General features: G+C 48.6%; 1 protein-coding gene across 6 annotated transcripts in view; it reads right to left on the bottom strand.

Annotated features, from left to right (window-relative positions):
* Window positions 1–414: 414 nt before the first annotated feature.
* Window positions 415–25,803, bottom strand: part of LOC133354466 (adapter SH3BGRL-like) — a 50,237-nt gene continuing 24,848 nt past the window's right edge. Inside the window, exons 5-10 of one of the 6 annotated variants that reach the window (XM_061571320.1) lie at window positions 25,302–25,406; window positions 23,641–23,676; window positions 20,591–20,620; window positions 16,465–16,509; window positions 2,169–2,204; window positions 415–1,237 (exon numbers count right to left, since the gene is read on the bottom strand). In XM_061571320.1, coding sequence (XP_061427304.1) covers window positions 2,190–2,204; window positions 16,465–16,509; window positions 20,591–20,620; window positions 23,641–23,676; window positions 25,302–25,406 — 231 coding nt within the window. In that variant the 3' untranslated portion in view covers window positions 415–1,237; window positions 2,169–2,189. The remainder of the gene's footprint in view (window positions 1,238–2,168; window positions 2,205–16,464; window positions 16,510–20,590; window positions 20,621–23,640; window positions 23,677–25,301; window positions 25,407–25,803) is intronic. The other 5 variants (XM_061571356.1, XM_061571327.1, XM_061571364.1 and 2 more) reach the window with 5 other exon arrangements.

The following is a 25,803-nucleotide window of genomic DNA, read 5'->3' on the forward strand; positions in this document are numbered from 1 at the left end:
AAGGCCAAGATTTTGACTTTTACATTGTTTTAGTTCCTGCGTTTTTTGTGCAGTCATTGGTGTTCAGGCTAAGACCATCAACTAGCTACACTTGAGGGGCCAGAAAATCGGAGGCAGCTGCCTGGATTCTAACCCAGAATCTCAGCAGTGTCAGCTGAGAGTGCCCTAACTTGAGCAACCTTGAATCTCGTGACGAGGTGAAATCCAGTCGATTGTCAACAGGTTCAGTTAATGTTTTTTGTTGTTTGTAACAATCGTGGCTCTGGACAGGACCAGGTGTGATCTTGTATCTGTAAGTCGATTCATGAGCGTGTAGCAGTCGCTGTCCAAACTTGATCTATTTCAGGCGATTTGTTTAAAACTGGCCCAGGAGATTGTGAACCGCAAATCAACACTACTGAGAGCGATGATAGCTAGGAAGTGTAACAGTCGCATCTTTAATCTTAACACAATTTTCGATACATCGACATGGCAATGCGCGAGAGTCAAAGTCATGACAACTCCCAGCCGGAACTTCCATAAACCACACGACGACATCGTATATTTAGAACGCTTAAGTCATTGTGAATGTGTTTATTTTTACAAGTAGCTAATTCTTTTGCTCACAGTTTCGACAACGCGGCTCGATTGCACTCCCAACCCTCTCCCATTCCGATGACGTGCATGTACGTCATTAGTTTTTCTTCCGATTCCGTTCCGAAACTGGAAGAAAAACTAAACAACTTTATCGTTACCGAGGCTCCCGCAAGGCCATGCGGGAGGGCGTGTGGCATAGTTTGGTGCCAGCTATGATAGAATACGGTCGTTTCGCTACGGTTCTCTGCGGTGAGGACAATATCTTTAAAAACAATGGCGCTACGCCTCTCGAAATAAAATTAACGCTGAACCGCTTGCGCGGCATTCCATGATTCAGCGGTGAACGGAAACGGGTAAAGGGTTCAGTGGCACGAGCGAATTTGCAAAAACGTCGTCTGCTTCCGCGTGCCAGTGGGCAGGCAAACATCGACGCGCCGGTGGCAGGTTGCGCGAGGGTTCCGGTAACACACGGACATGCATTTTAAACACGAACGCCGTGGAGTGGCCTGTGGGACGCGGGAGAACGCCGCTGCGCTTCGTGATGCGGCCTCCCTCCGGCGGCGAGCGACGGTGACGGCCCACCGGCGGCGGCAGCTGCCACCACGGCCGTGAAGCCTCCCGCCGTGTTCCGCCGTGTTCCAAGGCCTGAACGCGGAAACTCCTGCGGGAGCACACACGGCGGACGGGAACGTGACATTCGGGGCGAACGGGACTCGTCCGTTAGGCGTAAAATGTGGGTGTCGGCATTTTCTCAGACATTGGGTGGAAAAGCGGCTGAGCCGCTGGTTTTTTTTCCAATTTGGCTGTTTTCCACAAAGTGTTGGTGCACAAGTGGTGTGTGCCAACGTGATTAAAGCTGGTGGCGTTCGGCAAATACAGCGAGTTGATCGTCACGTCAGCCACCTTGTTTTACTTTTCCCAATTGTTTCTCCGATTGCGCGACGTCACGAGTAGAAGTATCCATTCGGATCTCTGGCAAAGCAGTGCCACCTGCTTGTTAAGAAAACGGCCCACAGAAGCGGATACCGTGGAACTACCCTCTGAGACCGTTTCATGCGCCCTCTGGTCCACAGTAGAGGGTAGCACCTTCCTACCCGCCTCTGCATATGAGAGTAGCGTTCATCGCATGAGAGTGAAGCCAATTATGACAATTGATATTTTAGCCAAATTTTTTATTTTAGAATTTGTTATTTTAGAATGTATATTTTATTTTAGAATTTTATTTTAGATATTTTCGAATTTATTTTATTTTAGATTTTTTATTTTCGGTTTAATATTTTATTTTCGATTTTTATTTTATTTTAGAATTTGTATTTTATATTTTATTTTAGATACTTTATTTTAGAACTGATATATTTTTTAGAATTTATATTTTATTTTAGAATTGATATTTTATTTTTGAATTTAACTTCATATTTTAGTTTAGATATTTTATTTTAGAATTAATATTTTCTTTCAGAATTCATATTTTAGCCAAATTTGGTGCAGAAACAACGTGAATGCAGTCATTGGTAACCAGGACTAAGACCATCAACTAGCCCCACTCTCTACTTTAATAAAGTTACACGAACGTAATAGCTGCCAATAATTACCATGTTGGCCTTCGTGCCGCTTTACTCCGCCGCATCCTGCTCGACGACCAGGGGAGGGAAACGAGAGAAGTGAATCGTTATCATCGTGGTGGCACAGAGGGGGTGGCACAGTTGGCAACACTCGTGCCTCGCAGCGAGAATCTTCTGGGTGTGACTCCCCGACTCAAGACGCCTTTCTGTTTGGAGTTTGTTCACCCCCTGTGCCGCGTGGGTTGCCGCCGGGACGCTCCGGGTTTGTTCCCGCAGCTAAACGAAACCCCACAATGTAACTTTGTATCGGCCAACACATCGCAATTTTCACGCGCTTTCAGGTGTGCTTCTGCGCGGCCGGCTGGAACGCTCTTAGGAAGCCAATGGAGCCATGCACTTATCAATCATATAGATTGACGAACTCATTTCTTTAGAACTGCTTTGTGTTTAGTTGCCTGTCCTTCCCCCGCGCCTCCCATTGGCATGGTCGGATACGTACGGCGCAAAAGAAGTCCAGCATACACACGTGCAATGCTGAACGATTACACCACTTCTGCGAAAACGTGACAGGACCCTCCTGAAAAAGAGCCTTGAGACTCGGTGGGGCCTTCCTGCGTAAATAATGCGTTGTAATGAAAACACAAACGTAATTTCACGCCTCACTTCTGAGAGACGAGGACAACATCATAGCAGCAATATAGCCCAGTGGGCCTTACCTGTTCAAATAAAAGATAGTTTATAGTTTTAATGGTTGATATGTTCAATCCCAACCGAGTAATTTGCCGATTAATTTTAGAAAATCTTGGCCTTCGGGTCTGTCCTGGTCAGTGACCTGGAAAATAATTGCATCGCCAGGCTAGGCCGGGTCACATCGAGATGGGCAACATCAAACCGACGTATTTTAAATAGGCAATGTCATTTCATTTGTAATCTAATTGGCAACTAAATTACACACCGCAAAGTAATTGGTCATTTGTACCTGCGTTACACAAGACGCGGTTAATACATAATTTGTATCAACACACCGCATTACCATACTCCAGTAATATTTCAACTCTATTACTCCATCGCTGCCTGACCCAACCCACCACATCCAGTATGGCTCTCACAATGCACGCATGTTGAACTTCTTTCGCACCGTACGTAGCCCACCGCGCTAATCGGAGGTGTGAGAATGACTGCGGCTACTGGTCACGCGCTTGCCAGCGACGTGGAGAACATTGGCTGAGATATGATCCCCACGCGAACGTGAATTTCCATAGATGGGCTGTCGGTGGCAGCTTTCGCTAAGCCTGTACACGGACTAACACAGAGACGTCACGACATCGCTGTCATTGTCACTGCCCCGTCAGTTGTGGTACGGCAGCGTCAATTAATTTCCACAACGCTGCCGCGTCGGCCTGTGCCCTACCACGGCCGCTGCGATGGCACGACCGTCAGCGGGCCCGCTTGTGTGAGATCGCAAACGCGTCGAGTAGCAAACAGCTCTGGGTTGTCGACGGGACGCGGTGCAGAGGAACACTCCACGCACACGCGAGCGCGGTTGAGGATCGGGGTTTTTTGGGGGGTGCAATCGAGCCGCGTCGTCAATAAACTCTGAGCGAAAAAAAAAAATATTATCTAGAATTGGAATTAACTAAACAAAATAAACCACACACATTCGCAATGACTTGAAGGGTTATAAATATGAATTGTCGTCGTTTGGTTTCATGGAATCGCCGGCTGGGAGTTTGTGGTGACTTTGACTCGAGCGCATTGTCATATCGATGCATCGAGAAATGTTTAATTAAAATCAAAGATACGACTGTCACACTGCCTCGCGGTCCTCGCTGCGCAGCGTTGATTCGCCATTTCCAATCGCCTGTGCCTGTTTCAACAAATCGCCGCATGTACGGTGCGAAAGAAGTTCAACGTGCACTCACTGACGCACGCGTCCAAGGTGTAAAGGTAAAAGCGCAGCCCTGCAAAAGTGCGCTCATTCTCGCCGCTGCCGACGCCAGTGACCTTCTCCAACACAGGCAGCTCCCAGAGAGGAGCCCCCTCACCCACGTGCATTGGTCGACACCTCCCGCAACGGGACAGACGTCTCGGGAGAGTCGGAGCAGAACCGGCCCTAGACCTTTGGGGGCCCTAAGCAAAATTTGGTTGGAGGCCCCTTTGATGTATGATTTTTTTCACCCACTAACTAGCAGTGACTCTAGGGGGCCCTCTGCTGGCCACGGGGCCCTTTGCAATTGCAAGGGTCGCTTAGTGGCTGGGCCGGCTCTGAGTCGGAGAGGTACCCACACTTTACCCCACCGGACGCGACCCGCCGATCGACTTAATTGTGGCGAATCCACTTCGACTGCCGGTGAGAAGCGGCGGTGGCGAGGGGAGAGGGGGGTGATGAACGAATCTGAAATCGAACCTGCGAGCACCGGATCGCGAGTCCGGTGGCGCTGCTAACCATCGCTCCGCGGCATCTTCCGAAAATACGCCAGTCAAGTACAGACGAAGAACAACATTCATACACACGGACAAAGATCCCCCGTATAGCCTGAACAGACTGTTGGGACAAGTGCTGTTAGCGGGCACCTATGAAGGCCAGATAGGCACACGAGGGGGCGGGTGGCCAGAACCACGCCCGGCCGTTTTTATCTCTCCTGTGGCGATGATTTTACACGCCGCAACAGGAACATATTTGAGGCTGAGTCGACCTAGGGGAGGACCGGTTCAGATAATCGTCACCGGTGTTGGCTTGTGATCGGGAATCGAACTCTAGTCGCCGGGTTTGTAGCGCAGCGCGTTCACCACTACACCACCGCTCCCCACACACGCACGCACACGTACACACACACATACAAGCACAGGGTAAAATAAGCAAGGGGTGACGTTGACTAAGCCGGACACGCAACACTGCACATTGAGCCATTTGCCAACAGCTGCTATGTGCAAGAGCTGACTCGGCTATATGACAGCACGTTTTGCAGCATTGGCCGTAATCACAAAGAAAAAAATAACCCGTAAAAACAAAGTTTTTCACTATAAATCCTTTATATGCGTGGCGGCTAGAGTCCTCTCGTCCTCTGGCTTGAGATGGCTGCCACCTATGGGTCAGATGATTGCCTGCCACCATTAAGCAATTGGTAATTAAATATAATTTTTTTTCCTAAAAAGTGTAAAATTTAGGAAAAAAATTTTCACGAAAATAAATTGGCACGCACAACGAGTCTGTGTGCGAAATGTCAGCTCGATTGGATCACGGGAAGTGGGTTAAAAAACGACCGAAAGATTTGCACGGTCGTAAGCGCGCAAGCAAGCAAGCAAGTGAACTTAATATAAAGGATTTAAAAATGCATCTACACGCAGACCAACAGCCACCCACAGCCCTTGTGTCGACCCACTGCTGGATCAAGGCTTTCAGATCACGGCGGTCAACGCAGGTTGGTGAACAGAGACACCAGAACCAACCAGTTCAGCCTTCTAATGTTAGTCGTGGCAGGGAATCTAACTCAAGGTCACCGAGTTCATAACACTGGGGCACGCTCAATTCCCAACACAATTTCAATTCTCATTGAAAACCAACGTGGGCATATCTCTGAAAAGAGTGCAGCTAAACTTTGTGGAAATGTAGAGAAGATCTGTCCGTCTCAATACGAAACGTGCACTCGTGAACACGGCACGGGCACGGACGTGAAGTTACAACAATTAATGAAGATACGTGACCAGGACACACGCTCAAAATACTACAGTCTCCTTTAACACGGTAGTAGTCGCTGCGTTCCTGAAGAACACCGCATGATGGAAACATCGCGTTATAATAAATAATGTATGGGTAAAGCACAGTCCGCGATAACACGTGAGCTGCGTACGCAGACTGAACAAAGACTTGAGGTGTGTGGGTAGCATCTAGAAGCATCCAGCAGCATCCAGCCATGCGTGATGCGACGCCGAGGCAAGCGTACAACCGCGTATTCCTTACACGTGCAATGTAGTCCCATTCACTCAATCGCGTTATATCCAATTCGCATCCGCGGTATATAAAAAATTAACCCGTAAAAACAAAGTTTTTCACTATAAATCCTTTATATGCGTGTTCAATGGGCCACAACCCAGCCCACATTGGTTTTTGAAACGGGCGGCTAGAGTCCTCTCGTCCTCTGGCTTGAGATGGCTGCCACCTATGGGTCAGATGATTGCCTGCCACCATTAAGCAATTGGTAATTAAATATAAAAACAAATTTCCTAAAAAGTGTAAAATTTTGGAAAAATGTTTTCACGAAAATAAATTGTCACGCACAACGAGTCTGTGTGTAAAATGTCAGCTCGATTGGATCACGGGAAGTGGGTTAAAAAACGACCGAAAGATTTGCACGGTCGTAAGCGCGCAAGCAAGCAAGCAAGTGAACTTAATATAAAGGATTAAAAAAAAAGTCTTCCCTAACACATAAAAATTCGCGTTATATCCAATGCGCCCCATGAAAACGAGACCATACTAACTTCCTTCCGCGGTCACCTTTGAACAAACACCGCGAATTAACACGCGCTGCTAATGGGGGGGGGGGGGGGGTGATGCAATCAGTGGGCACCGTTGCGTGTGGGCATCACACACAGCCGAGGGGGGGGGCGGGGTGATTCCCCGTATCGCCTGAACAGGCTGTTGGGGCAAGTGCTGTTAGCGAGCAGCAGCTATGAAGGCAGGTACGGCACACGAGGGGGTGGGTGGCCAGCACCACGACCGACCGCCTTTGTCTCCCCAGTGGCGACGTTTTTACACACCGCACCAGGTACTCATTTGAGGCTGAGTCGATCTAGGTGAGGCCCAGAACCGGTTCAGATAATCGTCACCGGTGTTGGCCCGTGAGCGGGAATCGAGCTGGGGTTGTCGTGTTTGTAGCGCAGCGCGCTAACCGCTACGCCACCGCTCCCCACAGACACACAACGCACGCGCCAACGAGTCACGTGTTGTCGATGCGCTCGGGGTACAATGCCCGTGGGACCACTTGACCACGGGGCACTGATGTCTACATTGACACATTTCGTAGCTTAACACGGGGTAAGTTTTGTTGCCAGATAAAATAGTAAAAAATCAATTATCATATTTTGCTACTGGCAAAGGAGGTTCCAATGATGTAAATGCTTACCCCGAGCTCTCATACTCTGATGGTGCATTGTCTTTGAGTTGTGCGCCTTTTGGCGTCATCTGGTCCAACACCATGTGAGACTAGGCTCTAAGGAAAGCTGTCTCGGGTGTGGACCAATCAACTTCAAGGACAGTGCATAGATTATCAGAGTTATGTTTTTTGTTTGCATTCCGACTGCAGGTATTGTGGTCAATGCAAACATGACTCCTTGTAAAAAAAGGTGTCAGTTTTGTTGCCAGATAAAAGGGTAAAAAAACAATTACCACGGGGTAAGTTATGGCCAGATTTGTTTTTGGCTTCTTCTTGGAATGGCTGCTGATCGTGATGCAAGCGGTCTTTCTCGGACTTTCATGTCCCACGGGCCGCTTCAGCCGATGCAAACATTTCTACGGACCCCCCCACCCACACTCCTGGTGAAAAAACGCATTCACTTCTCTCTCTAAATACCACTTATACTAAATGAGTCATAATGGGAACATTCGTTTACGCAGAAATATAAAAAAAAATTAGATCGGGGGACATTCAGATCTTCGGGTCAGGGTAGTTTAACCAGGGTAGTTCACCGAACTTAATTTCTATATTATTAAATATCATAAGTAAAATATGAATTGATGTAATCATTGTCCGGATCGAGCCGTGTTTGCATCACAGCTACCACGGACTACCTGGAGGAACCGTCACGGACCACTCACTGGTGGTGCGGGAACCACACTCCTGTAGAGCAGCAACAACTATGAGTTTACATCGGGGTGGTTGAGCCAGATAATTGCTGTGTGATGCCTCCTTCCTCGTATTTGTGAATCGGATGTTGAGTGGTTTAATGTCCCACAGAGGCGTTGTTTCTCTGTGTGCGTATGTGTGTGTCTCTCTCTGTCTCTGAGTTGTCTCTCTCTGCTTGTGTCTGTCTGTGTATGTCTCTTCGTGTGTCTATGTTGTGTGTCTCTCTCTGTGTCTCTCTGTTGTCTCTCTCTGCTTGTGTGTCTGTCTGTGTGTCTCAGTGTGTCTATGTTGTGTGTCTCTCTCTGTGTCTCTGTGTTGTCTCTCTCTGCTTTTGTCTGTCTGTGTGTCTCTGTGTGTCTATGTTGTGTGTCTCTCTCTGTGTCTCTGAGTTATCTCTCTCTGCTTATGTGTCTGTCTGTGTGTCTCTCTCCGTATGTCTATGTTGTGTGTCTCTCTCTGTGTCTCGGTGTTGTCTCTCTCTGCTTGTGTCTGTGTGTCTCTGTGTGTCTATGTTGTGTGTCTCTCTCTGTGTCTCTGTGTTGTCTCTCTCTGCTTGTGTCTGTCTGTGTGTCTCTGTGTGTCTATGTTGTGTGTCTCTCTCTGTGTGTCTCTGAGTTATCTCTCTCTGCTTATGTGTCTGTCTGTGTGTCTCCGTGTCTGTGTTTTGTCTCTCTCTGAAATGTAGCAATCTTTGGAAGAACGTAATCAACCAGGTACAGTGTTGACTGTTATGTTATCCGACTCGCTGTGTTGTATTGCATTATATTTCTAAATTTACTAGGTTTGTTTTCTCTTTCATTTGTACCTGATGATTGCTTGTGTTGCAATCGAAACGTCGTATGCTAGTATTTAATACATTTTTCTTTCTACGTGACTTTGCCGAAAGAACCCAAGAATATGTCCCATGGTTCTGTTCTGGGTGACCGCATCATCATCATCAGCATCTGCTGCCATGGTTTGTGCGCTGGATGTGAATTAGTGTTGTCTCACCAGCTTCATGGCTGACGATCGGAGCCAGCGATCATTTGCGTCGGGTCTTTCACGAGGCGTTTGTTTGTGACTTCTCCCCCCTCCACCCAACAAGTGGCGCTCGTTAAGCAATCTGGGATGCAGTCGGGTGGCTCCGATAGCTAACAGAGCAGGGCCGCCCACAGAGGTGGAGAAACGGGGAAACTTTCTCCAGACCTCAAATAAAAGATGACCCCATAACGGAGCCGTGGTTTTTTATGTCGCCAAATCACTCTCGTCCCTATCTCGTACGAAATTAGAAACAACTACAACTTCATGTCTAGGTTGTAAATCCAAGTTCACAATGCGCTCCACCGTTTGTTTGACTTCGTGGATCACGGTTCAGAGCAAGTATGGAGTTGGCCAAAGATCCCAATATAGGGCGACAGAACTTGGGCAATTATCAGCACCAGTTTTGGCTTCCTTCCCACCTCTTACTGTCGTTTCTCGCTCCTCTGAATCTTTTGCTCTCTCTCTCACCGAGAGTGAACGGAAATTATGTGGCGCGTTACAAACTGTAACCTTAATTACGGGACCGGCCGTCGAATTACCGGACAGGCACGGCCAAGATACTAGATTCGAAATTACATTTGAGCCACTTGTGACCACCTACCGCTTTGTTATCAAGCGGAGCGAGCTGTCGGTCAAAAACCCCGGGGGGTCATCGATAACCGCACAAAAAATGTCGTTTGTGACCTAGCGTAGCATATCTCGTCGCTAAACCAGTTTCTTTCCTGTCCAAGTGCAAAGGGGAGCTCGCGACTGCTCTGCAGAACCTGTGCCGTGAACTCTCGCACCACCGCATTCCTTGCAGGAGATGCAAATCTCTCCTAGGGCGTGCGCGCTCAGGCAGGCACACACACACAGATACACACAGACACACACACAGGCACATACACAGACACACACAGACACACACAGACACATACAGACACATACATACAGACACACACAGACACACACAGACACACACACATGCACATACACAGACACACACAGACACACACAGACACATACAGACACACACAGGCACGCACACAGGCACATACACAGACACACACAGGCACGCACACAGGCACATACACAGACACACACAGGCACGCACAGGCACGTACAGACACACACAGGCACGCACAGACACACACAGGCACGCACAGGAACACACAGACACACACACAGACACGCACAGGAACACACAGGCACGCACAGGAACACACAGACACACACACAGACACACACACAGACACACACAGACACACACAGACACACACAGACACACACACATAGACACACACACAGACACACACAGGCACACACAGACACACACACAGACACACACACACAGACACACAGACACACACAGAGACACACACACCGACACACACACAGACACACACAGAGACACACACACAGAGACACACACAGACACACCAGGCACACACACAGACACACACACACAGACACAAACACACGGACACACACAGACACATTTCGCACGACGTGCAGGCCGGTCTTGTCGGTCCGCCGAGTAAAATGACCCCAGGGTCACGGCTGCGTGGGGTCACGCTCTGCGACAACAATACAACAACAACAATGGTCCCCCGGCTCTCGGCTGGGTGCCCGCTGTGATGTTGCCAAAGTAATGTCTTCTTCTTGGTTCTTTCGGTAAAGTCACGTAGAAGGGAAATAATAAAATAATAATAAAACATAACAAAATCATTATCTGTTGTATTTTTTATTATTTTATTATTTCCCTTCTACGTGACTTTACCGAAAGAACCAAGAAGATGAATCCCTGCAGTCACGAAAGCTTTAAATCGAGATTTAAAGTAATCTCTGTTGCTAAAAGCCGGCGTCAGAGCAGAGTCTCTCTACCGCTTCGTGCGACACTCTTTGTCGCTCTCTCTCTGTCACCAACACAGGGGTCGGCAGCCAAAATAACAATACGAGCCATTTTCCTCGAATTGGGTAAAAACCCCTCAATATTTCAGAAGCCGCAATACGTTTGGGTCATTGATAAATAACTCCGCGAAGCAGCAACGTTGTGGGTTTACTCTCCAACACACAACCGGCGTGTGCTGTACTAGTAACGAATTGCCACGTTTTGTTAACGTGACAAACCTTATTAATTGGCTGCGTCGGGTGGTGGCGGGTTTAACGACGCATTTATATTTTCGGGATCTAAAAAAAAAACACCCTCTGTTATGTATAGATGTACACGCACGCAAACACACACCGTGGCAGAATTAGAATATTAGAAGCCTCGGGATGAAAACCCATTACTCCTACAGCCCACGTTCTCTGCCGTTGTACCCAAACAAATACAAAGTTCTTACTTCAGGTTCAACCGTTTCGAAACCCGCCGACGACATACTCCTTGCTGTTTTGAGAAGTGCCGATGGGACATTTCCCATCGTGCACCGGCACATTTCTACCACTGCATAGACAACGAAGACAAATACAAAGCTTCTCCCGTGTAGCTTGCAAAAGTTCATGTTTTTTGTTTTTTGTTTGTTGCGGTTGCACCCGATTCAAGAGCCGAATGGCTCACAGGGCTATACCAAAAAAATGTAACTGAAAACAGACTTTGTTGGGGGCAATTGCTGTAAGCGAGTAGCATCTACGAAGGCCAGTTCGACACACGAGAGGATGGGTGGCCAGCACCACGCCCGACCGCCTTTGTCTCCCCAGTGGCAATGCTTACACACCCCACCAGGTACTCATTTTAGGCTGAGTCGACCTAGGGGGAGACCCATGACTGCTTCAGATAATCGTCACACTGGTGTTGGTGGCCATGAGCGGGAATCGAACTCGGGTCGCAGGCTTCGTAACGCAGGGCGCTAAACACTACTACACACACAAATTACCACGTGTACATTTACATTACACATCATCACGTACACACGTGTTCCGCGCGCGCGCACACACACACACATAGAGACACATCGTCATGTGTGCGCTCGGTGAACATGCAACCGACGTTGTTGGCACCGTGACCGGAATCGGTGGAGCACCAACGTGTCCCCGTGTTTAGTGCGGGGCGCGTGCATCATGGGAGATCTAGAGCCAGTGTTGCATTTCCGAGTTCACGCGCGCGCGTGCGCGAGGCGCCCCTACACCTGTCAACCCCTTGTCAGTGCTCTTTGGTTCTTTCGGTAAAGTCACGTATAAAGATAAAATAATAAATTAAATACTAGCATACGACGTTTCGATTGCAACGCAAGCAATCATCAGCAGGTATAAATTAAATAGAAACACAAATCTAGTATACTTTAGAAATGCAAGTCAGTGATCTACCTTATTACAGACCAATGCAGACCGTGTTGGTCACCCAGTGCCCCCTTTATACATCTCAACGTTCATCCTACAAAGTGCCATCACAAGGGAGCAACACAAGTTAAAAAAATAGACATTTTAGTTTGCCCGTATTGAAAGGGCTGTACGCCGTATGGACCTGCAAACTCAATTTGCCTGCACATGAAGAGCACGTGGTAACCCCGATGGGTTGACAGGTGGCCGCTCCGGGTTTCCGAACGACGCCGCGCGCGTCACAAAGAACCATCGAGGCCAATGGCGGAGCCGGGATTTTCAGGGAGGGGGGGGGGCAACCCCTCCAGCAAATATTTTTTTCGGTGTTGTTAGTAAGGAGTTGTTAGTAAGTAAGGACTAGTCCCTTGCCTTTTATTCGAAGCGTGTGCGGCGATGGCGCAGCCATCGACCGAGGGTCGAATTCGAACCGCGTTGTGTGATCGGCATCGCGCTCGCTGAAGGTGTTGATGCCTTCAGGGAAGTCGTGTACTGTAGACGCAACTGCGTACAATTCTGAGTCACTTATAACTGCTTTGCCGTTACTTATTGCCAATTACGGACTCAGACTATTGTCCTATCATCTCATAGAGTCCCTGGCTCGTAATAATATGCTACACAGTGGCAGCGGGGGTCGTAAAATGCCGATTTATTACTAATAAACCCCAATGATCCGATGGAAATCCCTAGGGATTTCGATCGGATCATTGGGGGGGGGGGGGCACGCCCCCCCCCCCTCCACTCGCAACTGAAAAGGGCCACGAGCCAGGGCTGAGTTTCTCGCCCAATCTCTCGGGGTGGTGGCACGTGACCAGCCACAGCCCCCGCCGCAGCCAGAGCAAGAGAGTTATACTGGATGTGGTGTGCCGGGGGTGCTGAATTATGTTCCGAATCGCCGAACACCCCGCCCCCCCCCCCCCTCGGATAGATTGGACTGAAAGTACGTCCTGGCTGCGACTAACATATATAGATTAATATAATGCATTAATTCAAACAATAGCGTGTAATCTGCGTGTCGTTAGCTTAAACACAAAAACTATTGAGTCACAGTCGCCTCAACACGTGAGTGTTTAAACGCAGGGGTTAAAGGCAACTTGTACTGAGAGCAATGTTATCCGTCAGCATTTTTGTTAGTCGACTATCCTGAAATATTCATTTGAAGGTGGAAATTTGACACGAAAAATCAAAATGTGACGTGGTGCCAGTCTGGAGGTCAAGATGACGAGGGTCTAATGGCATCATCGCCATCATCGTCATCATAGTCATCATCATCGTCATAATCTTCATCATCGTCTTTGTCGTCATCATCGTCATTATCGTTGTTGTCATCATCGTCATCATCGTCGTTGTCATCATCATCATAATCTTCATCATCATCGTTGTCATCATCGTCATCATCATCGTCGCCATCATCGTCATCATAATTTTCATCATCGTCATCATCATTGTCATCATCGTCATCATCATCATCGTCATCATCATCGTCGCCATCATCGACATCATCATAATTTTCATCATCATGGTCATCATCATCGTCGTCGTCATCATCATCGCCACGCGTCACTGCGTGCCACTTTCATTAATGTGTTCAATGAATGCACTTCGCTCATCGATTTCTCCGCCCATGTTGAGCCACTGCCTACCGGCTTCTACTGGATCGATCACACTAAACAGTTTTAGAATTACTCAAGCATGTGACGGATCCTCCGTCAGTTTACTGTAATAATCAGGAACTCCAGTGCAAAGTAATGGTGTAATCACAGCACACGGTGCCAGTGGTGGCCTTTAAAGATAAATAATACCATATCTGAAAATGTTTAACACCTCAACTCATGATAGATACGGATTCTCAAGATCAGTGGAGGAATTTTATAGAGATCGCAATATCAAACGGATGATAATAGCCTCGTAATATGACCGACTCCCGCAGAGGAAGAAGTTATGTAAGTCACGTGTGAATAAATAAAATCTGCCCATCGCAGCATGAAAAGAGGGGACATTGACTGGATCAGATGGGGTGACTGTGGAAATTGTGTCAAAGAAACGGACACTTGTGTTGCATCCGAAATGTCGAGATTTAATTTATTTTAATTTTGTTGTATTTTATTTATACCTACGTGACTTTACCGAAAGAACCAGAGAGGATGGTTCATTGCAGTCACGAAAGCTTCGGATCTAGATTCATGTACAACAAGTTCGCTAAACTCTCAAAAAAAAAATCGGGAGATGATTCTGCCTGGATGGACGTCGCAAACTGCAACACGTGGCAGGGTTTGTGTACCGAGGGCAGTAGTTGAAGGCAGTTCGGGATCAAGACAATCAAATAAAGAGGGGGATGAGGGCAGGACGGAGGACTTTTGAACTTGATGGTCAAGAGCAACATGCCGACGTGCCTCAATTTGAAACGTTTCAAGCGGTGCGCGCACTTAACCGCTACGAAATACGGTTCATCAGCATGGCCGTGAACAACAAGAAACATTGGAACGAAGACTGGAAAGTTCACAAGCAACGAGAGAGGTGCACGCTTGGAATTAAAGTCCGGGACAGAAAGTGGAACACACGGATTGTCACAAACGTGCAGGTTAGTTTTTGCGCGTTTAGTTTGTTGCACTCCCCCTGCACCTCCGATTAGCACGGTTGGCTACGTACGGTGCGAAAGAAGTTCAACACACATACAGGTTAATGAAATCGTTAAAACTGTTAGGACACGTGAGTGGGCTAGCGGTAGGCACATCGCTGGAATGAAGGCCCGTGGTCAAGAATGGAGATGGAGTGGCAGCCACGGAGTGGAACGTGTCCAGGAGGACTCAGAGACGCTGGAGATGGAGCCGTCAAATCTGCCGATTGTAGCAGGTGGCTCGCAGGAAAGTGTGTCAGCAAGTGGCTCGCAGAAAAGTGTGTCAGCAACATGGGTGGGGCAGCTTATGTTAATGTGTGAGAAAACAACGCCAACGCAGCGGGTCTACACCAATCAAAGGGCCGCCAGGCAATCATTGCACCTCGCTACACACACCCACACTGCTGACTGTTGAAGTTGACAAGAAAACACAAATCAAGTCATGACCCAAAGTGGTTGATGACATCTTTCCAATGACTGCTGAGTTTATAAGCATCCTCTCGGTTGAAATTGTGTCCGTATATATGGATGGCTTCATGAACAAATCTTTTTTGATAGCCAGTAGGCTTGCAAAGTACCATCGTCTTAGAGAAATCAATTTCGTGTGAGCCAGCCGCATTAAAATAATGATCAGCCACGGCCGAGGTATTGGTCCTACTGTGTTTCAAATCTGCCTTGTGTTCACGAACACGGTCCGAGACATGTCGCTTAGTTTCCCCAATGTAACTGCTGCCGCAGATACAGCTTAGTTTGTAGACGCCCGGATATTGCATGTCAGGAATCTTGTCCTTCACAGATGGGATCAGGTCACGAATGTTATGTACTGTGTTAAATCGGACCTGGATCTTGTGTTTGTTCATGACTTTGGAAGTTTTTTTGGTCACCCCTGCTATGTATGGCAAGGTGATGGCTTTGATCGGTTTAGGCCTTCATCCAGCAGCGGAGTGCCGACAGTAGCCGCCGCTGACGACGATAACTCAACTCGTGCACGGAGTTAGTCATTTATGAAAAGCAAGTGACACCGCGGGCGGGGCGGCGGGACAAAAACCCAGAGGTCATCGTGTTCGGATGACCCCCTGCGGTGCAGTGCCCGTCATCACAGGGGGCGCTGCAAGACGCCACGCACGCGCGCGCGCGCGCACTCTGCAAAGAGGAAATGCAACACGGGCTGCTTGCATCATGGCACAGGCAGGCAACGCCACACACGCCGCGCGGCGTGCAGCCCCCCGTCCGTATGGCCCGTGCGTTGCCGTAGGACGAGGGTCGCACGGCGTGCGCGCGAGCGGAGGTCGGGAAATGAGGAATGGGATGGAGGGGGCGGCGGTGCAGATTTCGTGCTTGCGGCGGAATGCATGGAGGTGCATGCGGGCTGTACGTGTGCATGCGGCGTATGTACATGCAGGGGGGCGGCAGGCTGGGACTGGGTCACTTGAGGCAGGGCCTTCAACAAAGCACTCCACATGGCCTTGGAGTCACCCTTGCGTGCACTTCTAGAGGCGCGAGCGGGGGCAGGGTCCACCCTCAACACAGGGCGCGGGGCCTCCGGGGTTACCTCGCCTTGGGAGTCACCCTCTGCCGGCTCCTCCTCGGCCTCCTCCTGCCGGGGGGTGGGGTGGGGGTGGTGCGTGCGTGCGTTTTTAAGGGAAGACACAAAAGCAAATTCGTTAAATATCGCCGGACAGGTGATGGTGTCTGCAGCCACCATGCGGAAGGCGTACGTACGTACGTCCGTTGAACTTCTTTCGCGCCGTACGTACCCAGCCGTGAGGTGCGGGTGGGGAGGGTAACAAACTAAACACAACAAAAAAAACGGTTCTAAAGAAATGAGTTTTCATTCGAGAGTGGACGGGCAACTTGTGTGCTGTCAATGGAGAATATGTTGAAGAGTTAACCCTGCCTATGCAGTACGCCTGACGATGTATTCAGAGATTGCGACCACGTGTTTATTTGCCCATTGAGTTTGAGAGTTCAACGTTCAGATGCCTGCAACAACAAAAATCCCCATCAGGGAGGTCATCATGGCCCAATGCGGTTGATGCCACCACAGCTCTCCCATCGATTCCTTCCCTCGCAAAGTTAACATCCCTCCTCCAAGGTCAGGGTAATTAACGGTGACCACCACCTGGCTTTCAGCTCTCTTCTCCCTTGCTCTCCTATAACTATCGATGAGTACAGTGCCACTCAAATGTCACCACCTGCCCCATTCCCGCCCTGAAACATGCGTCCCGCTCACATCTACAGCACTTTCCTGCCACTTCCTTAATTGTTGGTGGAAATTGTATTTTACCAGGTGAGGCCCACTGAGCTATGTAGTTCTTTTTCAGAAGTGAGCTGGCCACAAGTGAGAGCTCAACGAAAGTGGCTCATCATCGTGTGGAAATTTCTAGCGGCCAAATACTCGAAACTCGAGACGTTGATTCGTAAATGTGGAGGGGAAAACCGGAGGACCCGGAGAAAAATCCACGCGACAACGGGGAGAGAGAGACACGCAAACTTCAAATATACAGGTGTTAGGGTTGGGATCGAACCCGTGATCTCCTGTATACCAGGCGAGGTAGTTAACATCTCGCCATCCATGGAAATCCTAGCATCGTCCCCAATCTCGCAAGGGAACGTGAACCAACCGCTGTCGCTGTGTTCATTTCAGCCAGGCGACGTTTCGAGAAGACGCCCTTCTTAGTAGCTCACCGTGTGCCGTAACACACCGCCTTATTTTACGCTCAATGAGGCATTGTGTCATCGACAAATGTGCTCAGTTGTTTGTGATTGTGCGCACCGCTGCCAAACGCAACATTACCAAATCCTGCAATTCACTCCAAGTGTGCCCTCTGCTGCCTGAATCTACAAATTCACGCCCCGCTCACGGTCCAAATCGTCTGAACACGTCCACAACAAGGGAGCCCTGTGTGCCGTAGACACCCGTTGACTGTAACTACGCACGGCCACGGCTTTAATTTGAATATCTCTGCACCCACCCCGCAACACACCACGCTCAGCGTGCATCTCCCTATCGCTGCGGCCACGGCGCCTAAACTCCCAAGTCTCCGGGCGAACCTGGAAAATGTTCAGCGATAAATGAAGCCCTGAATACAACTCACTGCGATGTTTGTTATCCCGGCAGCTGGCATTCCTAAACGCTCCCGGTTTTGGTGAAAGTGAAATATGTCGCTTTTTATATCATACGTTGGCTTTCACGACTGATATTATTGTTGTTGTTGTTGTTCATGATTGTTTCCTTTCTTGGGTTGGATCGTCCTGTGGGTATAACGTCAATTGGAGAAGCAATGCACCGACCAGCATCGCGAAACACAGCCGAATAAAATAGCAGTCGTCACGTGCGCCAAGTGATATTGTTTTTCAGCAAACCAGTTACGTTGAAAAGCGAGCGCAGCTTTTCGGCGGTTTTATACAATTGTCAAAATTGTATGTTTTATATATATAATATATATATAAAATAATATATGTGTAAAAATATATAATAGGCGACATCGCGGGAAATGGCAACTCTTTAGAGCACGTGGATGCGTTCGCTGTCCACGTGCTTTAAAATGGGACCATTGCCCTGAACGTCACCTATTACGTATTTTTTGAAGACCACACGGATGTTATTGATGAATGTGTTTAGTTTATATATATTTTTCGAATTTGTTTTAAAAATGACATGTACAAGACATTTGAAAAAAAAACCACTCAAAACCAAATGAACCATCACCGCCGCCGTAGCGCGGACGACGGACGTTCGTCTGCGTACGTCCGACACCGTGGAATTTCGTGAGCGGTTTCACAACTGCTCACGAAAGGTGGAAAGAATTGTGCCTTTCACAATCGCTGGGCTCCTAGTTCTTTTGACTCACGCTGCACCCAAGTAACAAAAAAAAGTCTACCGTCTTCTTGGTTCTTTCGGTAAAGTCACGTAGAAGGGAAATAATAAAATAATAAAAATCAAACATAATAAAATTATTCTCACGACGTTTCGGCCACAACGCAAGTAGCCGTCCTCAGGAGAAGAACAGGTCTGTCGGAAAGACAGCGTCATTCAGACGCTGTCTTTCCGACAGACCTGTTCTTCATTCAGACGCTGTCTTTCCGACAGACCTGTTCTTCACATGAGGACGGCTGCTTGCGTTGTGGCCGAAACGTCGTGAGAATAATTTTATTATGTTTTATTTTTATTATTTTATTATTTCCCTTCTACGTGACTTTACCGAAAGAACCAAGAAGATGAATCCCTGCAGTCACGAACGCTTTAAATCGAAATTTAAGTCTACCGTCATGATTGCATTGATGATTTCACCCAACAATGAAACTGTCCATGACGCAATTCTGACGAGCAATGAATATTAATCTTGATTTGAGTCTTTCGTGACTGCAGGCATTCATACTCTTTGACTCTTTCGGTAAAGTCACGTAGGTAGAAAATAAAAATAATAAAATAAAAATAATAGATCACGACGTTTCGATCGCAACAAGTCTTCAGGTGAAGAAAAAAAGACAACCGCTTTTTGCTGCGATCGAAGCGTCGTGATCTAGTCTTTTTATTTTTTATTTTTTTATTTTCTACCTACGTGACTTTACCGAAAGAACCAAAGAAAATTAACATTAAGTTATGATGCGTATTTATTTTCTCGTTATACATGTATTCATTTTTTTTATTCGCTAAGTAGTGGGGTTTTGTTTTTGTATTATCTGTGTACGGAACTGGATAATCGATGTGCAGCGTTGTGGGATGCAATTGCATGACTGACGCTGTCTAAAATGAAATGATTATTATAATTTCACAATAACCTCAAATTTTAACGCGTTGCCGCCACCGCCACGGAGCGTTGGCTCTCTCGTAGAGAGCGCATCATGTGAATGCGGCTCGGAGGCGCGAGAAGGAACCGCAGACGAGCGGGGAGGCAGCAGTCAGACGGTTTAGCCTGAGCTACCAACAATTGCCCGAGCTCTGCGGTCCTCTACATATCAAGGTGTCGTCGGCCAATAAATTGAGCGTTTCCAAAATGTGCATAAAAAATGCTTTATTTGGCTTCTGTAAATTTCCACGCGATGAGCCACTTTTGTTGAGCTATCATTTGTGGCCAGGTCGCTTCCGAGAAAATATTTATATAGCTCAGTGGGCCTTACCTGGTAACATTTAAAAAAAAAAAGTTCCAAAAAATATATATCAATTTCGATTTAAAGCTTTCGTGACTGCAGGGATTCATCTTCTTGGTTCTTTCGGTAAAGTCACGTAGAAGGGAAGTAATAAAATAATAAAACATAATAAAATCAAATAATTCTCACGTTTCGGCTACAACGCAAGCAGCCTTCACCTGAAGACGGCTGCTTTCATTGTAGCCGAAACGTCGTGAGAATTATTTGATTTTATTATGTTTTATTTTTATTATTTTATTACTTCCCTTCTACGTGACTTTACCGAAATAACCAAGAAGAATATATATGAAGTTTACAAACTGGATGCCAACCAAGGAATGGAATCACGGCACCCAATGACGAGTGAACTCCATGCAAACGGACGCAACGGGAGGAACTCCACCACCCAACTGCTGTTACAAAAAACGCACTCGGAGGAGAAGAGCTGGAATGAGAGATTATAAGACGTTAGTACCGCACTTCGGAGAGAGAGAGAGAGGATGGCAGAGCAATGGGGGATGGATTTATCTCTTGAGACATACTACCTCTGACACCGCCTCCGCCTCGTCTTCGTCCTAGAAGCGTTCAACAAGACGCGAGTGTCAATGAGCGTTCGTCAACATTAACATCAACGGCACCTTAGACGACGCTACGCACGACGCAACACGTCCGATTAGCTCCACCGCACCTCCGATTGGCACGGTTGGCTACGTGCGGTGCGCAAGAGAAGTTCAACACACGTGCACACACACACACACACGTACGTACGTACACGTCACAGAGAACATTAACATAACGCAACATGATAATTGTTTTTTTACCCTTCTATCTGGCAACAAAACTGACACCTTTTTTACAAGGAGTCATGTTTGCATAGACCGCAATACCTGCAGTCATAATACAAACAAAAGACATAACTCGGCGTCATCTGGTCCAACCCATGTAAGACTAGGCTCTAAGGAAAGCTGTCTCGGGTGTGGACCAATCAACTTCAAGGACAGTGCACATTATCAGAGTTATGTCTTTTGTTTGTATTATGACTGCAGGTATTGCGGTCTATGCAAACATGACTCCTTGTAAAAAGGTGTCAGTTTTGTTGCCAGATAGAAGGGTAAAAAAACTATTATCATATTTTTACTGGCAAATGAGGTTCCCATGGTATAACGCAACATATTTACAAAAATAACAACAACAAGGTTCAAGCCCTCTTTGTCAAATCCACCGCTGGAAGAGGGCCTTCCCACACCGCGCGGGTCGTCGGGGTTACATGACCATACTTCAGCGCGCTGGTCAGTGCCGGGTTGCTGAACACAGGGAGCGTAGATGTATGTATTGTGTAGAACTTCTTTCGCACCGTACGTAGCCAACCAGCCGCGGGGGAAGGACAACAAACTAAACACAAAAAGCAGTTCTAAAGAAGTAGGTTTTCACTTTAGAAAGCGTGGGGGCTTAGAAGTTGTGCATGACAATGGGCGCTTTGCTGCGATGCCCTCTGCTGCCCACAGCTCAGCCCAGCAGCAACAGCGGGAGCTGCCTATAGCACCTGCTAATACTTCATACACGGCGGTCGCCCACGCACGGACGCTCCAGGCTCAACCCGCCTGCTTAGCTTCCCAGGTCTGACGAGATGTGGCCCAATGGGGTTGATTTGCTCCATAGGATCAGCACTTTGTGTGTTCTGGTTGGAGATGGCATGTAAGCTTCATTTGTTTAGTTTTTTTCAAACTGCAAACGTTTCGAAAACCTGCGTATCCAGAATCAGAGTCAGATGATGTATTTATACTGCAGGAGAAATCCGATGAGCTATGAAGCTCTTTTTCACAGATGTTCAGTAGTGGCACGGGGTAAGAACGTTACAACAACAAATACTTACACAAACACGATATGAGTGCAAAGTACAAGAAAGGTAAACAAAACACCCAAACACACACACAAAAACAACTAAACCATCCCCATCCTACCAGGCAAAGCCCACTGAGGTATTTAACTTATTTTTCAGAAGCGACCTGGCCACAAATGATGGCTCAACAAAGTGGCAGCCATCATTTGGACATTTGTAGCATCAAGATAATCTAAATAATCTCAAGGCATGGAACGTTTAGGCCAACATTTCCTTCTTTATTGTTTCTACCTCGGAGCTTTCCCGTGTATTCAAGGTGTGCTCATCGCATTATATCTGCCGGTTCTTTCTAAAGAGCCGAGAATGTTTTATTTGCACCATTCGTAAATGATCAACGACGTATTGTCCAATGCACGCTTTAAAATGTAACGGTGCGACGATCAATGTTATAGCTCTACACTGGAATGCGATGGCTACTGTTGTCGTGGGATATGACCAACAAGTTACTCCATGTGCCCAGGAGAGGGCATCCAACAGTCACTTGGAAAGCATCATCAGCTGGGGTCGTGGCTGTCAGTGAATCTGTGGGGAGCGGTGGTGTAGTGGTTAGCGCTACGCTGCGCTACGAACCCGGAGGCCCGAGTTCGTCTCCCGCTCACAGCCAACACCAGTGACGATTATCTTAACCGGTCTTGGGCCTCCCCTAGGTCGTCTCAGCCTCAGATGAGTGCCTCGTGCGATGTGTAAACTTTGTCACTAGGGTGACAAAGGCGGCCGGGCGTGGTGCTGGCACACCCAGCCCCTCGTGTGCCATGTCGGCCTTCATAGGTGCTCGCTAACAGCACTTGTGCTGACCGTAGGTTAAGGCTATACGGGGGATCTTTGTCTTTGTTAGTTAATCCGAGCATTGGGCGGGTCATGGACAATTTACGGGGTTCCTGATGAAAGCTCCTTCAAATGGCCAGGAGTACAATCATTAATATATATACATTTCGCAGGCCAGGAAAACCATGAGTTTCACACAACACACAGACAGTCCCAAAGTATGAATAAATAGGAATAGGTTTTACCCTTTCTGGCACTAAAACAGGTTTTAAGATGTTCAAACACCAAATTTAAACCTTTTGCAAGGAAACGTGTCTGAATTATCCACACGTACTAAAGAAGGCTATCCACCAATCAGTTTCAAAGACAATGCATACACAATCAGAGGATGTTTTGCTTGCATATCGACCGCAAAGTATGGTGTGTGGTTAATGCAGACAAGATTTCTTACAAAAGGTTTCTATTTAGTGTTTGAACGTCTTAACACATTGCCAGAAAGGGTAAAACCTATTCTTATTTTGTCATACACAGCCACTTGTTAAACGCACACAGCCTCGGTGCATTGTACAGCAAAACAACAACAACAACAACCCATCAGCATTGTCCCGTAAAGGTGCATTGTTGTCCTCTCGTCTGTGGTCACAATCAAAGTGAAATTCGGCAACCCGAATCGTAATCCACGCATCGATGGATGGTTACGCGCCTCGTGTCAAATCGTGATGACTTACGGCTGTAAGAGAGAACGCAACACATTTTTCGTGTGTGTGTGTTTTTAGCATGTTGTCCTTTCACCCCCACGCACCTCCGATTAGCACGGTTGGCTACGTATGGCACGAAAGTAGTTCAACATGGATACATACAACGAAGGGCACGGCGAAAGAGAAGTGAAATCAAAGAGACACGAAACAATCCGCTGCACGGTCACTCTACCTCTGTGACTGGCTCATCTTCTGGGTCTTCCTCCGTCTACGTGGAGGGGGTGGGGGGTGGATACACACAGGCCCGTCGCGTCATTCGTTATCTTTCGAGGCGGCAGTCGAGGCTGAAGACAAACGCGTCTCGGATTGACGGGCGCGCCGCTATCTTCTGAATGCTGGCTCGCTCGTGGTGGTGGTGATGGCCGTGGTGGTGTTGGTGGTAGTGGTGGCGGCGGTGGTGGCGGTGGTGGTGGTGGTGGTGGTAGCGGTGGTGGTGGTGGCGGCGGTGGTGGCGGTGGTGGTGGTAGCGGTGGTGGTGGTGGTGGCGGCGGTGGTGGCGGCGGTGGTGGCGGTGGTGGTGGTAGCGGTGGTGGTAGCGGTGGTGGTGGCGGCGGTGGTGGCGGCGGTGGTGGTAGCGGTGGTGGTGGTGGCGGCGGTGGTGGTGGTAGCGGTGGTGGCGGTGGTGGTGGTGGCGGCGGTGGTGGCGGTGGTGGTGGTAGCGGTGGTGGTGGCGGCGGTGGTGGCGGTGGTGGTGGTAGCGGTGGTGGTGATAGCGGTGGTGGTAGCGGTGGTGGTGGTGGCGGCGGTGGTGGCGGTGGTGGTGGTAGCAGTGGTGGTGGTGGTGGCGGCGGTGGTGGTGGTGGTAGCGGTGGTGGTGGTGGTGGCTGCGGTGGTGGCGGTGGTGGTGGTAGCGGTGGTGGTGGTAGCGGTGGTGGTGGTGGCGGCGGTGGTGGCGGTGGTGGTGGTAGCAGTGGTGGTGGTGGTGGCGGCGGTGGTGGCGGTGGTGGTGGTAGCGGTGGTGGTGGTGGCGGCGGCGGTGGTGGTGGTAACGGTGGTGGCGGTGGTGGTGGTGGCGGTGGCAGCGGTGGTGCCGGTGGTGGTGGTGGCCTAATGCTCTATGCAACGTCCGTGTTGACACTCACTGGGCCTGATGCGCAGGTTGGCAAATAAAGTTTTGGTTTTCATTTTTGGCACGCATTTTACTCACGCGATCTGAGGCAAAAAAAGTTTTCGTATGTTGAACTTCTTTCGCACCGTACGTATAGCCAACTGCGCCAATGGGAGGTGAGATTTTGAACTTGAGTTGAGTGGAAGATACGAAAACTCGACACCTCGTGGTCGAACCCGAGTCCCGTGAGGCCCCTAAATGTGGTATTCCATTGATAATCTACTTACTGTGCCAGTGAATAAACAACGAATGGGTTTTATTATTATTATTAATTGTTTTTAAAGTCGGTCCCCGTTTAATAAAAAAAAGCTTAGAATTTAGGCACTTCCACAACCTTGTTGGGAATGTTCTCGCTGCTGTGGTGGCTCACGGCAGCAGAGGTCGCAACCGGGTACCCGATACCCGTACCCTACCCGTACCCGGCCGGGTACGGGTAGGGTACCCGTTTGCGACCCTGGTGCGGCCGGGTACGGGTAGGCCGTGAGTCACTGGTGAGTAACCGTTTGTCACTCATTTCGGGTAGGGTACGGGTAGGGAACGGGTACCCGTACTCGGCCGGGTACGGGTACGGGTAGCCGTTTGTGACCCTGGTGCGGCCGGGTACGGGTAAGGAATCAAAACCCGTTTGTGACCTCTGCACAGCAGTGCGCAGTGTGGGCCCACGACAGAGCTGCAAACCGAACACGCAGCAGCGTTAATCCACCAGACAGGGGCGCCCTGCTTGCCTCTGTCACGTGCTCCTCCTCCTCCTCCTTCACATCAGCCTCTTCTTCCTCCTCCTCCTCCACGGCCTCCACCACCTCCGCCTCCTCCTCAGCCTCCTCCTCCTCCTATTGGTGGACATGAAGAGCTGTCTGGTCATGTCTCTCACACACGCGCGCAGTGACGCCGCACGTTGTGAAAGCGCTGACGAGTGAAGGAGTGGAAAGGGGCCGTTCATAAATGACGTCACGGGATTTTGGACGATTTTTGACCCCCCCCCCACCTCGTCACACGGCGTCACAAAAAGTCAGACCCCCCCCCTCAAATATGACGTCACAAAGCTCTGCCCCCCCCCAAAAGAAAACATGCTTCAAATCGCTTTACACTATTGTCATTGTAGTGCGTATTTAATGTGGCTCTGCACTCTGATGTTGTAGGAGAAAACATTTATTAAAACGTATATTTAATTAAGTAGAACGTGTTGTCCATGTTTATTTAAAGTTGCGCATTTTGATGTGACGTCAC

Source organism: Lethenteron reissneri, chromosome 6 (assembly GCF_015708825.2).
Source record: "Lethenteron reissneri isolate LAM-NWPU_2019-01 chromosome 6, ASM1570882v1, whole genome shotgun sequence".
In the NCBI taxonomy this organism is placed as follows: Eukaryota; Metazoa; Chordata; class Hyperoartia; order Petromyzontiformes; family Petromyzontidae; genus Lethenteron; species Lethenteron reissneri.